This window comes from Vulpes vulpes, chromosome 12, assembly GCF_048418805.1.
Source record: "Vulpes vulpes isolate BD-2025 chromosome 12, VulVul3, whole genome shotgun sequence".
Classification (NCBI taxonomy): domain Eukaryota; kingdom Metazoa; phylum Chordata; class Mammalia; order Carnivora; family Canidae; genus Vulpes; species Vulpes vulpes.
Window position 1 is genome coordinate 52941596 of NC_132791.1, and position 13755 is coordinate 52955350.

Here is a 13755-nt window from a genome sequence, read left to right on the forward strand (position 1 = left end):
AGAGCACTCATGCCCTTCCCGGGGGTGTCCTGGAAAAACAGGGACAGGGAAGAGCCCAGTTCTGCTGAAAGGATAGGCGGGGAGGATGGTCCTGGCTCTTGCCCCTCTGGTGCCTCTGTGAGGCCTCTTTCCTTGGGGGGGGCATGCACCAAGCTGCCTCCCTAGGAGCAGGTGGGCCCCATGGCCAAGGGTGTGGCTCTGTGCTCTCTGCCTCCCGTGCTCAGCCTTCATAGGCTGGGGTTGAACACAGGTACAAACACTCCCAGGTGCACCCTCACACTCTTCCAATTATCTTAAAAATCTCAGGACTAAATAATGTAAAAAAAAAAAAGTAAGACCACCACCTTACCCCCACTAGGATGGCCCTTATCAAAAAAAAAAAAAAAAAAAGAAAAGAAAGAAGAAAGAAAGAAAGAAAGAAAGAAAAATCTTGACAAGGATGTGCAAAATTTTGAGCCTTTGTGTTGGTGGAAATGTAAAGTGGCACAGCCAATTTTGCAAATGGTATGGTGGTTCCTCAAAAAATAAAAATAAAAAAAAAGGAGCGCCTGGATGGCTCATTCAGTTAAGCATCTAACTCATGAGTTTGGTCATCAGGTCATGATCTCATGGGTAGTAAGATAGACCCCTGAAAGGGGCTCTGCGCTCAGCAGGGAGTCTACTTGAGATTCTCTCTCAAATAAATAAATCTTTAAAATAATTAAAAATAGGGGCACCTGGGTGGCTCAGTCAGTTAAGTATCTGCCTTCTGCTCAGGTCATGATCCCAGAGTTCTGGGATCGAGCCCTGCGTCAGGCTCCCTGCTCAGTGGGGAGTCTCCTTCTCCCTCTCTCTCTGCCCCTCTCCCCACTCATGTTCTCTCTCGTTTTCTCTATCTTAAACAAATAAATAAAATCCTTGAAAAGAATTAAAAATAGAGATACCATATGACCCAGCAATTCTACTTCTAGATATGTTTGCAAAAGAATTGAAAGCAGGATCTTGAAGAGATATTTGTACATGCGTGTTTATAGCAGTGTTACTCACTGTAACTAAAACCTGGTAGCAACTCAGTGTCTACTGACTGATGGATGGATAAGCAAAATGTGGTCTCTGCACACAGTGGGTATTATTCAGGCTTACAGAACAAGGGAATTCTGATAGGCTACAACATGAATGAACCTTGAAGATATCATGCTAAGTGAAATAAGCCACTCACTAAGAGACAAATACTGCATGATTCTGCTGGCATGAAATAACTTAGAGAAGCCAAAATCATAGAGCCAGAAAGTAGAATGGTGGTTGCCAGCAGCTGGGGGAAGGAGGGAATTATGGGGGCTATTGTTTCAAGGGTTTCAGAGTTTCAATTTTACAAGATGGAAAGAGTTATGGAGGATGATGTTGATGGTCACACAAAATTATGAATTTATTTAAGGCCACTGAATAGTATGCTTAAAAATGGCTTAGATAGTACATTTTACATTATGGGTATTTCATCATGAAATTTAAAAAAAAAAACTGGGTTAAAAAGAAGACCACAGATTCTAGTCGTTCATATAAATCAGTTTTCTTTAACCCTGTCAGACCCATAGCCACCTTTTCATAGCAGATATTTTGTAGAGCCCCTATATCATCTTAAAATGATTATGTGTCTTATTCAAATGGGATATAAATGAGAAATATGAGAAAAGTATTAGGGAGCCACCTGGGTGGCTCAGTCAGTTAAGTATCAGACTCTTGATTTTGGCTCAGGTCGTGATCTCAGGGTTGTGATCTCAGGGTCGTGGAGCCCTGTGTCTGGAACCCTGTGTCTGGTCCATGTGGATTCTACTTAAGATTCTCTCTCTCTATCTCCTTCTCCCTCTGCTCCTCCCACCCTGCTCACACTTGCTCTGTTTCAATCTCTATTTAAAAAAGAAAGAAAGAAAGAAAGAAAGAAAGAAAGAAAGAAAGAAAGAAAGAAAGAAGAGATAGATAGATAGATAGATAGATAGATAGATAGATAGATAGATAGATGGAAGGAAAAGTAGTAGGAATGAAATATGCCTTTCAGTATGTAAATGTTTGGACACCAGCTGCATATACTGATTCATAGTGGTCAGATGTTAGCACATATTATGTGGATCCTATGAACACAACAGCTGCAGACAGCGCCTGTGATGGGCATGTTATGTTGACAGTTTGAGCACTGAAGTGACATTGCTTTTGGAGGTGTGATTCTCCAAAATGGTGAACAATTCTTGATAAAGTTGTAAACAAAATTTATAGTGTACAGCATAGGTACCTTCTTGGAAAATCCTTGCCAAACTCAGAGAGCAAAATACTTTGTCTATAACATCATGTTAGAATCTGGGCTCATAGAATAGTAGCAGGAGCCCTCACTTCAGTGACTATCCACTGAGACATTCAAAAACTTGTACGAGGTGCCAGACCAGCAGAAGTTTGTTGCACAAGACTGGGCTATAGACTCTAGGATCCCTGGGGTCCCTCGCCCCACTCATTAAGTGCCACCAAGCCTCGTGATCATCATGAGAATTGAAGATCCTCCCTAGAGGATTCCAGTACACCTGGGAACAGCACTGCCCCTCCTGAGCTCTCACACGAAGCTGCCCTGCATGTGACGTGAGTCCACATGAGAGCAAAGTGCTTGCTCTGTTGTTTGCGGCCCTAGTCCTGGCCGGTCACTGAGCCAGAGACAGCCGCAGGCCCTGCTGAGGTCCCCCTCAGCTCCATAACTACTCAAAGGCTCAAGGCAGTGACATTCCTGGACATCACTGACTCCTGAGAAGTGACATTTTTGCCCTCTCAATAGCACGACCCTTCCCCTTGGTCAGGTGGTTGGGGGGACAGAGTCTCAGGAATGCAATTATCAAGAGCAGGGGTGGTGCCCAACACTCTCCCCCCTCATCCACTGCAGCTTCGTGCCTGGTGGCGGTCCCCCTATCCGGACCTGCTGCCTCTCCTCTCGCTGCGTGTGAGGGGTGGGACTGCAGTACGTAGGCGCCCAGCTCTGGATGGGGCCGTGGGAGAGCTGGGGGCTCTGGGGCATTGGTGCCCTCCTTCCAGAAGGAATCGGGGACTTGCTAAGGATCCTGGCTGCGTGTGGGTTTCCTGCTTACACAAGAGTGAAAACTCAGGCTCTTCATGCCAGAAGGGCTTCAGCATTTATTCAAGTTTTCAAACATTACTCTTTCACTCCGGGGCCACCTGATAGATGCGCCAGTCGACCATAAAAAGTGTCTGTGGATCCCTCTCCCAGGAATCCAACCAATTTTGCTTCCTCTAATAGGAGTAGAAGAGAGGATTGTAAATGTCAAACGGCAGATTGTATAGCAACGTCAATTGAACCAGGCATTCATGAGCAAATGTACCATTTATCTAACAAAGGTCTGGGTGGTTTTGTTAATTTAAATTACCCGATACTGGGGCAAAAATTAGAGGAGGCTTCATCCACCAATTCAGGTGCACACAGAGGTGGTTACAACCCCCTGCGCTGGAGCAGGCTTGCTGTGCAGGGGGGCCACAGCAGGTCAGAACCATGTGGTCCATGCAGCATGTAGGTTGGACCCTGGCAGGGTGAAAGGCCATGTGGAGTCTTAGTCTTATTCTGTTTGCCCAAAGTGGGCCCTGTGCCCTCAACCCAGAATATTCAGAGCCAGCTGAGATCACTAATAGGGCACCCAGGGAAAAGAACAGAGGACACGGACAGAGGACAGTTGGCCAGCCTTTGGGACCTGTAAGGATGAAGTGTTCCTAATGAGTGTGGTGAGCCCGTTACCAATTCTAGCAGTAGGACTAGTGGGTGAGGAGGGGACCAAGGTGGAGCTTGGAAGGATGGAAGAGTCAGGAGGCCAGCAGAGCACCTCCGAACCATGGGCAGACAGCAGCCCACCAGTGCCCATGGAGCCAGTGACCATGCCTGCCACGGGGCACCGTGGACTAGTTCTCTAAGAGAGTGAAGATCTTCACCCAGCAGACACAGAGGCTTTGGAACATGATCTAAGGAGGGGACAGTCAGGGAACAAGGACAAGATGAGAATGTGGGGCTTGGAGCAGACAAAAGCAGCTCCTTAGAGGTAGGCTTTGGCAGAAAGTCAGATTATGAGAAAGGACCTTTCAGGAAGGAAGCACCTGAGAGTAAAGTCTGTGGGCCTGCTTCAGGAAGATAGGGGAGTAGCCCATAGCTGTTGCTTAGGTAATAGTGGAAGGACCCCCCCAGGGTGCTTGAGTGTGGGCAATAGTGACCTGTCTGCACAGCAGTTATGGGCCCCAGGCGACAGCCAGCAGGAGGTCACCAGGTGGCATGACTTAGAGTACACCTGTTCTTGTTGAGGATTGCGAGGAGACGGTACCATGTGTGCTTCACTATCTCATAGAATTTTCAGAATTTTGAGGCTTGGTCAACACCATAAGCAAAACTACATCATGTTGGCAAAAGACTGTCCCAAAGATAAACCCATTGGTTTTGGCATTTATTGTTAATTGAATTTTCTCAGAAATGGCAGCAGAAAGATTGTTAATGTTCATGAATTTACATCAAGTTAAACATCTGTTCCTCTTAAGCTAAACTCCAGTAAAGTTATGGCGGCTCATAAATTAGATCCGGGAGTAAAATGCTTCTTGCTCTTTGCACAGCTTAGTGGTTTCAAAATAGACCTCAGAATGACACATTGCAACTGAGGCCCATGTAACACAACCACGTTTAGCTGTGATGTTGGTGCCAGACGATTAAGTCAAGTTTTTGCCTTGGTGGGAGGGATCACAGCTTTGTTGGGCAGCAGTGGCATTGCCTACCAGGCAGGCTACGGACAGTGCGGGAGCTAGGGCTTCTGATGTGGGGGTGGGGGTGGGGGTGGGGACTGTGTCTGCCCAGAAGCAGATCTAACAGCAGCCAACGTTGTGGGCACGTCCAGTCTGTCCCTTGGGCCCCTCTGGGGGTTCCCAGGCTAGAGTCTCAGGATCCAAGCCTAGGGGCCCGGCCACCTGTCAGGTCCAAGAAGGACTGGCATCCAGTGGGTGTGGCTCGAGGGCATGGCTGACAACCATGCAGTTTCTGAAGGAATGTCCTCGGTGTGGTTTGGGAAGGGAGATGCCACAGCCCCCATGCTGGTGACTCTGAACACAATTCACCAGCCCTCTCCTCAGCACTTCTTCCTTCCCATCTCCCTGTCCCTTAGCCCACACCCGTCCCCCAAAGGATTTCTCCTGGTAGTGGCAGAGCATTTCCCTCACGTCTGGTAATCTGGCCTGACATCCCCTGTCCAGTAAATTTGTGCTTTGTAGGGAACTCCTAAAGGGCAGGGCTGCCCCAGTGAGGGCCAGCCATCAGGGGTTGGGGTCTTCACAGTGGCCTTGGGTTCCCCCCACCCCCATGACCCCCCCCAAGCCACCTGTTCATAAAGCACAGAGAATCCCTGGTGTCAGCTTTATGCTCACTGATCAGAACCCTAGTATGGAATTGGATCTTTCCCAAAGCTGTGCTGTGGCCAGATTCACCCACAGCCCACCTTGCCGGGACTGCTCTTCCAAGTCTAGGTCCATCCAGCCACCTGGCCTCTTCACAGGGCTGGCCAGCCCTTCCATGACCAGCAATGCAGAACAGGAAGGCAGAAATGTACATTAGCCTCCTCTCCAGAGGCAGCTTCTAGGGAGTCGTGTGTACCCCCAAGAGGGGACTCAGAGGAGCCACTTCTATGTAACCTAGTGTCCAGGGAGGCAACAGTCCCTCTGTGGCTCACCACCATGCCACCACCACCCCCAGGCTGGTCAGGCCAGACTTCATTCTATGGGGCCACCACTGAAGGCTTTGGGGTGCCCCAGTGGATGAGATAGAGTCCATGCCCCCTGGCAAGTGCAAGGCAGCTCAGACTCCAGTGAGCGTGGCTTCATGTACCACATGCCGGAGCTGTCCCACCACCCCACATCACACACACAGCCCTCCCATGGGAGCTGGCATGATAGATGACCCAGGCTCCAGCGCCCTCCAGAGTTCCAGACCTCGGTCACTGTGGTGCAGGGCGGCTGAGATGGTCCTCTCCTCTGGGCAGGGCTACAGCCATTTCTGAACCCACCGGCTGTCCATCTCCACCAAGGACTCTACAGTCGTGCAGGCAACAGACAGTCACCGTGTAGGTGCTAGGGCCAGGTGCAAGGTGTGCACTGCAACAAGGCAAGACCCTGGCCTTGGGGGGCTTCCACTCTCACAGGGCAGTCTGACAGTCAGCAATGAGTGAATAGGAGCAGAGAGGGAGGCTGGACAAAGTATAGTGATAGAGCATGGGGGCAGCACACGGGGACCTCTTTACATGGAGTGGCATGATGGGCAAAGAGGCCAAAGGACTCGGGGAAGGAATAGCTGGGGGTGAGGGAGGCAGAGGGGCAGCCAGGGATGGCCCCTTCCATCTTCCTCACCCGCCCTCCCTCCCCAGTGTCAGGTGTCTCCAGCCCACACCCTCACCTGCCGGCAGGTGCCCACCCTGGAAGAAAAGTCAGATTATGAGAAAGGACCTTTCAGGAAGGAAGCACCTGGAAGTAAAGTCTGTGGGCCTGCTTCAGGAAGGTAGGGGAGTAGCCCATAGCTGTTGCTTAGGTAACAGTGGGAGGACCCCCCTCCCCCCAGGGTGCTTGAGAGTGGGCAATACTGACCTGTCTGCTCAGCAGTTACAGAACCTGGACCTCCGTCAGGGGCCTTAACCACATGACCCATCTCTCCCTCTCAGCTAGAATCCGAGCGTCCTGCTGTCTGGATGGTGCCTCCCCCACCTGCCTGCATGGTACAGACTGGCTCCCCTTGATTCTTGGGGGCCCTCCAGCCCCATCCACACCTGGGACTGGAGGCTTCACCTGCCTCAGAGTGAAGACAGTCCCTGTGAGGCCCTGTCGGGCAGGGGCATGTGTGGCTAATGGAATATTCACAATGCCTCCCTTGCTTCCCTTTGTTGTGCACTAGAAAGTGTTTCTTTGATGGACATTTAATTCCAGAGGCTGCTACCTGCTTCCTATCTCTCTTTGCTCAAAAAATTAAATGCGGATGTGCCCGTGCTCCTGCTATAATAATCTCCCTCGGCATGGAGGGAGTGTGGCTGGAATGGGAGAACATTAGAATCTTCACAGAGGGACAATTATTGAGGGAACTAGATTAATGAGGTGTCATAACAACTTAGCTAGATCTGTGGCTGACCTTTCTCATGGAGAATGGGCTTGATAAATGTAGTTCATTACCAAGTTCTGACATGAAAATAGGATCACACTCTGGGCTTCTCAGCAGGCTGATCAATATTTTATCTGCCAAAGCAGCCCCGGCCCGGGAGCAAGAGGAGCCCCCCACACATGGGCTGGCAGGCAGCCCTGGGCCAGGGCTTTGGGCTGCCCAGGTGGCTGCTGCATAGAGAGGGCACCCAGGCTGGTGGGAAAGTGGCGGGCTCTTCCAAGGGCCTGTTGGGATGCTCGTCTCTGTCGGGCTGACTGGGACGTAAGCCTCCCTCCCAGAGGGAGGAGTGTCTGCAGGTAGTGGAAGAGGAGGGAGGAAATCTTCTGTTTATCCACAAATAGCAAGTCAGCAGCCACCTGTGCCAGGTGCTGGGCATTGGTGCAGGGGACAGTGACAGATGAGCCATGCTCCAGCTTGCTTGGGTCATCAAGCCTACTTCATCCCAAGAAGCCCTCAGGCCTGGCCGACCACTTGGACTTTGCCAAAGCCTTTTACATTGTCTTCTGAGTCATGACCCTGGACGGTGGTAAGGGATTACTGTGGCCCCCATTCTGAGGGAGGAAGTGGAGGCACGAAGGGCAGGGGAATGAACCCCCTTCCTAGGGTCTCAGAGCCAGTCAGGGCAGTACCAGATGGTCTCCTGGCTCCCTGTCCAGTGCTCCGTCCAGCCTTGTGGTGACCGTCATTAATGGCGTTAGTATCAAGCAGACAGTAACAACCTATGGTGAAATCACCAGGAAGGTTGTTACAGGGGGTCCCCTCACCATGGCTTCTGTAGGAGACAGTCTGCCCTGAGCCACAAGACTCGGTTCTCAACCATATTCCCTAATGAACTCATTCGGTAAACCTTTCATACCTGAGCGGGCATGAGCAGCTGTCCACTCCAGTCCCACCTGCCCGGAACTTGCAGTATCCTCCATGGAGGAGATATACGAGATGCTAACATCCCATCCAGATTCCCTCAATCAACCCCCAAGATTGTATGTAGCTTTGGGGGACAGCTGCCCATGACACTGGCCAACAGCCTCCCACCTTGGGTACCTGCATCTCCATCCTCAGGGCCCTTGTAGTCCTCAGGAGTATTCCAGGGCTTCATGTGGGGAGTCCAGAAGTGCTGGATGAAGCGGTCATTAGTGCCCCAGGAGCAACCCTCGGCCAACAAGGGACAGAAGTTGGTGGAAGAGTGCTTTGCACCCTCTCATCTGAGTGGAGCAGCTCTGAGGCCTGCTGGACATAGTCCCTAGAAGGTTCCGTGGGACTGAGCTCCAGCTGCCCAGAGTGGCAACCCATGATGGTTCATTGGCTGCCCCCCTCTCCAGTCTCACTTCCCTTCTGCACATTTCTTGAATTCACATCTAAACATACTACTCAGCCTAGATCCTTGCATCATGGGCTGCTCTGTATAAGCCCAGAGCCCAACTTAAGAGCACAGGCCTCACAAAAAACAATCCACACTGGGCAGAGTAGGAAACCAGACACAAGGAGGCAGGTCTATGTGTGCAAGCAGGAGGAGCAAGGCTTCCTGGCAGAGAAGGCTGGGCTGGGGCCCTGAAGAAAGCAGACAGAAGAGGTGAGGAGAAAGCCTGTGAGAAGGCCCCAAGACAGGTGTGCATCGGCTGTGGTCAGAGCTCAGTGAGCTTGTGGGCCTGCAGGGGACCTCCCTGGAACTCTCCAAGCCTGACCATAGGCTCTGGCCCAGCCAGGGAACTCTTATGACACAAATCTCTCTCTTTACATGGAAACCACCTAGACTCAGAGGAAACCTTTAAATGACTTTCCTAGCACGTGGAGAGAAATGTCTTCGGGGTGGATTGCATCCATCCCACTCGTGCATACAACAGACCCCCTCCATATCCCAGCTCAACAGCCCCTGCTGAGCTGGCTTGGGCACAGACCTCAGCATCACCTGCAAGCATCCGACTCTCCAGAATTCTCTCTGGAAGTCCCAGCAGCCGTGAATCAGTTAGTGGGGAAATGCAACTCTACTCCAGACTGACCTGCACAGGCAGCAGGAATCGGCCCTGGTGCAGGGCTCCCAGGAAGGGCTGGCCATTGCCATTCTCACTGTCATCATGGTCAGCACCCACAGGGACCCAGGGAGGAGGACTGTGGTCCCCAGGCTTCTGCTGTACCCCTTTCAGAGACCTTCCCTCCAAAGGGCCGAGGGTCCAGAGGCCAAAGTTAAAGACTGGGCCTTGCTCTGCTTCAGAGACAAGTGATCCCCCTTGTCCCCTGGGCCCCAGACCCGCCCCCAGATAGGGGCAGGGATCCTAGATGCAGTGATGTCTCAGCAGGGGCCGGGATAATGAAGCTTGGTGATTTGGGTGAAGGGCACTCCAGATGGTGGAGGGGGGCCACAACCACAAGCAGGAGCATGATCTAGTGGCCAGCCTGTCCCTCCACACCCCCACCTCTTCATGTCCCCTGTGTGGGCTTGCTGGGTGAGGGTCAGGGATGACCTAGCTAAAGATAAGAACCCAACCCTTGGGATACTGACCCTCTCTTATCCAAGCTGAGTAAGGGAAAACCCTGTGAGGTGAACCAGGGCCAGCCAGGGGCTCAGCTCATTTGGCTCCTGGGCTTAGAATCTCCTGCACGGAGCGTCCTGCTTAACTTCCTTCCCACCACTGGGAGAGGGATTTGAATGATGTCTTTTCTTTCTTTATATTCATCTGTACTTTCCAAGCATTCTTTGATGGACACATATTTCTTTCCTAATAAGACAACTGTTTAAAACTGGCAGCAGCATGAAGAGCTTTTAGCTGAAGGCCAGGTCTAGCAGATCCACAAACGCCCACGGCTCCTCTCAGTGAGCCACAGTCGTCTGCTCCCATGATGACATCAGGGGGCGGGAAGGAAAAAAATACAAGTGGAACTTTTATGGGCCTTGCTAGGCGGCTCAGCATCCTGGAAACCAAGGCCTGCCCAGGGTGGGGATTGCCCGAGGACCATCCTTGCTGGAAATGAAGCATCAAAGGGTGTCTCAGCAAGAGGGTTGGGACTCATCTAAAATGGCCAGCTCTGTGGGTGCAGATATGGCACCTGGTGTTTGTGATTCCCCAAAGCCACAGGGACACGAGAGGGGCTCAGAAACATTGAGCCAATGGTTTCATTATTTGAGGCTGAGATTCATGTAAAGTGCAACTGCTTCTAGGACAAAGAAGAATTTAGGATTCCCTTCCTCCTCAACTCACTCGGCCTCCACATCAGCTTTCTCCAGACGCCGTGCTGCCTGCTTCTCCCTGTATCCTCCCTGATGCCTGGTGTCATCTACCCTGCCTGTCCTTCGTCCCTCAGGGCCCACACTGGACAGCGCTCCCCAAGGGAGGCTACCTTCACCCCAGCCTCCCGAGCTCCCCCTCCGTGGACACCTCTGATGCCCAGGACTGGAAGCTCCGTTGGGTCCCAGCATGCCACGAGCATCTGGCACAGACCCTGGAAGTGAATGGTGGCAGAGGGTGGGAGCTGCATGGCCAGGGAGGACCCTAGCAGGGGGCAAGACTGGGGGTCCAGGGAACGGACCCTTCCTGACACCTTGTCTCCAGGTTGATTCATAGACACATGCATACCTTCCTGAGCAGGAGGCGTGCGTTGGGCAGTGCTGAGGTGGAGAAGCCTGAACTCACAGGGAACTCTCGAGATGTAGCAGGAGCAGAGCCTGGAACGGTGGCTGCACTTGATGGGACCCAGATGGTGGGACCCACCCCCTGGGCCTCACTGGCCTGCCGGTGTGGGGGCCCTGCCCAGGGCAGTAGGAAGCTCCCAGCAGATCTGACCCCCACTGCTGTCTGTGAGGAAGGTGGGAGGGACCAGGAGGAATGAGGTGCATTGGCCCATCCTCCTTAGCCTCGTGCAGCCCTCCAGGGGCCCGGCTGTGCCTGGTCCCTGCACATGCTCTACACAGGAACCTCCCTCCACCATCCACACTGCTCGTGTACCGGGTCCTGACTTCTGGTCCATTTGCCAGGCCTACGTTTCAGCCTGCTGGGGGCTGGGGGCTGGGGGTGGGGGGTATGGTTGGGACAAAACTAATTCCCTTGCCCCAAACAGACTTTTATCCAGACCGGGAAGAAGAAAAGGCCCACAGGCCATCACACCTCCCCCAGGGCAGGAGTGAGTTTGTAGTGGGACAGGGCCACTGCTGTTCACACTGTGAGCCTCTATGGGCTTGAGGATCCAAATCGTCAACTGGGGACCCTAAGAGCTCTCAGGAATGGACATCCTACCAGACCAAAGAGGGATACCAGCCACATTAGGGGGATGGGAGAGCCATTCTTGTCAGAGCATGGAGACTCCCAGGGAGCAAATAAATTTGATTATATTGAACACAACAATTGATTTTTTTCTAAATAAACATGCAGCAGAAAATGGTAACAGGCATCTGTTTGTGACGAGAATCAATTGACCCCAAATTAGAAGAAAATCTAGAAACACAAACAAGCACACGAAAAAGTGGTTGGGTTGTCCAGGCTTGTCAAGGAAGGGAGGAAGGGAGGGAGACAGACAGACAGATGCCCCATCAGCCTTTCCACACCAAATACCTTCCTTGTATGTTGCTCCTCAGCAAATGTGGCTTCAGTAACAAGGAGGGGGAGAGTAGCTATCATTTTACAGGCCCTGACTCAGTGCCAAGGCAGCACTGAGCCCTTTATGTGGGTGTTTCATTTAACTCTCCCAAGAGCCCCAGGGGGAGGACACTGTCGTCCCCACCTCACAGATGAAATCACCGAGGCACCACATCCAAGGTACCCATTCGGGTATCAGCAAAGCCAGGACTCAAACTCAGTGGACTCTAGAGCCAGTGCTCTCCAGCACTGCTTTATCTTGACTCCCCAACCCTGAGCTATTACCTAGTGCCCTACACTGGACTTGGACTTAAAGGGAAGAGCCCTGGACCCGACAGTCCCTTCCCAGCAGAGCTACCACTGCACAGTGGCCTCCAATGGGATGGACCAGCCCACGCCCATGCCCCGGACATAGCAAAGCCCAGTGCCAAAACGCTCCCTCTGTCCCTTAGGAGGTAGGAAAGCAGGCCTGGAGGGACTACCCTGCTCTGCCAATAGCCCCGCAGCCTCAGCTCTGAGCCGAGCCCTGTGTGGCGTTCACCCCAGTTGGCCCGTCACCAGCGAGATAAACTACATCATGTCACTGTGCATCACGGGCCTCATTTGCCAAAACGCTGAGTGGTTCTGATGCTGTTGGGCAAGCGCGCCTGAGATAAAAGACCAAGGAGTCACAGGCTGTGTGCTTCGGTTTTAATTTCTTAAAGCTTCTTTTTGTTTCTTGGTCATAGACTTGTGTACACATGTTTGTTTTGAAGTAATCCAGCTCTGGGAATGTACTTAATTAACTCAAGCAGGGCTTATTAGTCCTGTTAACTCAAATTCCCTAATCTATGAGGCCAAGTATTCAAAAGCAGCCTTTAAGGTGGGATTAAGGCAAAGACGAGCTATTACAGAATGGAATTGGGGCCGGCTTTCCTAAAGCTGCTGTGGGCTGCCACTGTGAATTCCCCTGGGCCAGCTTCCCCACTGCAACTGCTCTTATGTCTGGCATGTAGTAGGTGCTCAATAAATATTTGTGGGATAAGCAAAGTGGCTCCTTCCAGCATGTGTATCCTGTGAAGCTGTATTCAGTGCTTAGTAAACATCGAGAGGATGGATTGGCAGGCAGACGGACAGACCAGCCCCATCTACCCCACGTGCTCCCCCCATGACCCACAGTAAATGCCCAAGAACTCTCTGTGAGAGGGTTGGGTAACATTCTCTCCACAGCAACGGAGGAGCCTTGCTGCAGTAACCTCATGGTCTCTTCCAGATGACCCATGCACCGTGGCTGACTATGCCCGCCTGAAGAATGTCCTTCTGGCCCTCCAGACCCGTCAGCGGCCACTCCCAGATGGGGACAGCAGACAAGACCCTGCCTCCCAGAAGCGCCTCCTGGTGGAATCTCTGTTTACAGACTTGGATGCAGATGGGGACGGCCAACTCAGCAGCTCAGAACTGGCTCAGGTGGGTGCAGCATTCGCTGAAAACTGAATCGTGAAGGAGCCCGGTTTTCCATTGGGCGTTATAGATGGAGAGAACCAGGGAGATCCCTGTGAGCAGAATCATTTGTAACTGTCTCGTTAATGGGACACTAAGGGGGCCTCTCTCCTGCAAGAGCAGCCCTTCCCCGGGGAGTCACAGAGCTTGTGTTCACAGCCTCTGGGAATATCTTAGAAACAAACGGACGTCAACGTCTTTTTCCCACCAGCCACCTTCAGCCAATATTTACAAACAAGCTTTGAAGCACTCTCAGCTAGCTGGCAAGAGACGCACTTCAGAGGGGCAAGTCTCTGATGTTCTCGTTAGGAATTTAATCTTCTCTTCCTTGAGTCGTCTACTTTCCTTAGCAGGAACGTTGAAAGCCAATAGATCTGGCTTCCCCTGAGCACCTCGGGGGCCATCACCTGGGCAACCCCAAGTCTTCTCCCCAGAGATCTTGCCATTCTTTGGGGTCTAGATATCAACAAACCAACGCCCAGCCTGCCTGCTTGCAGGAAACCCTGTGTCTACTCCCAAGCT

General features: G+C 52.0%; 1 protein-coding gene across 6 annotated transcripts in view; it reads left to right on the plus strand.

The window, feature by feature from the left end:
• FSTL4 (follistatin like 4) overlaps positions 1-13755 on the plus strand; it is a 397791-nt gene that overhangs the window by 262051 nt on the left and 121985 nt on the right. For all 6 annotated transcript variants that reach the window (XM_072728613.1, XM_072728614.1, XM_072728608.1 and 3 more), the window contains one exon: positions 13007-13200. In XM_072728613.1, the coding sequence (XP_072584714.1) occupies positions 13007-13200 (194 nt within the window). The remainder of the gene's footprint in view (positions 1-13006; positions 13201-13755) is intronic.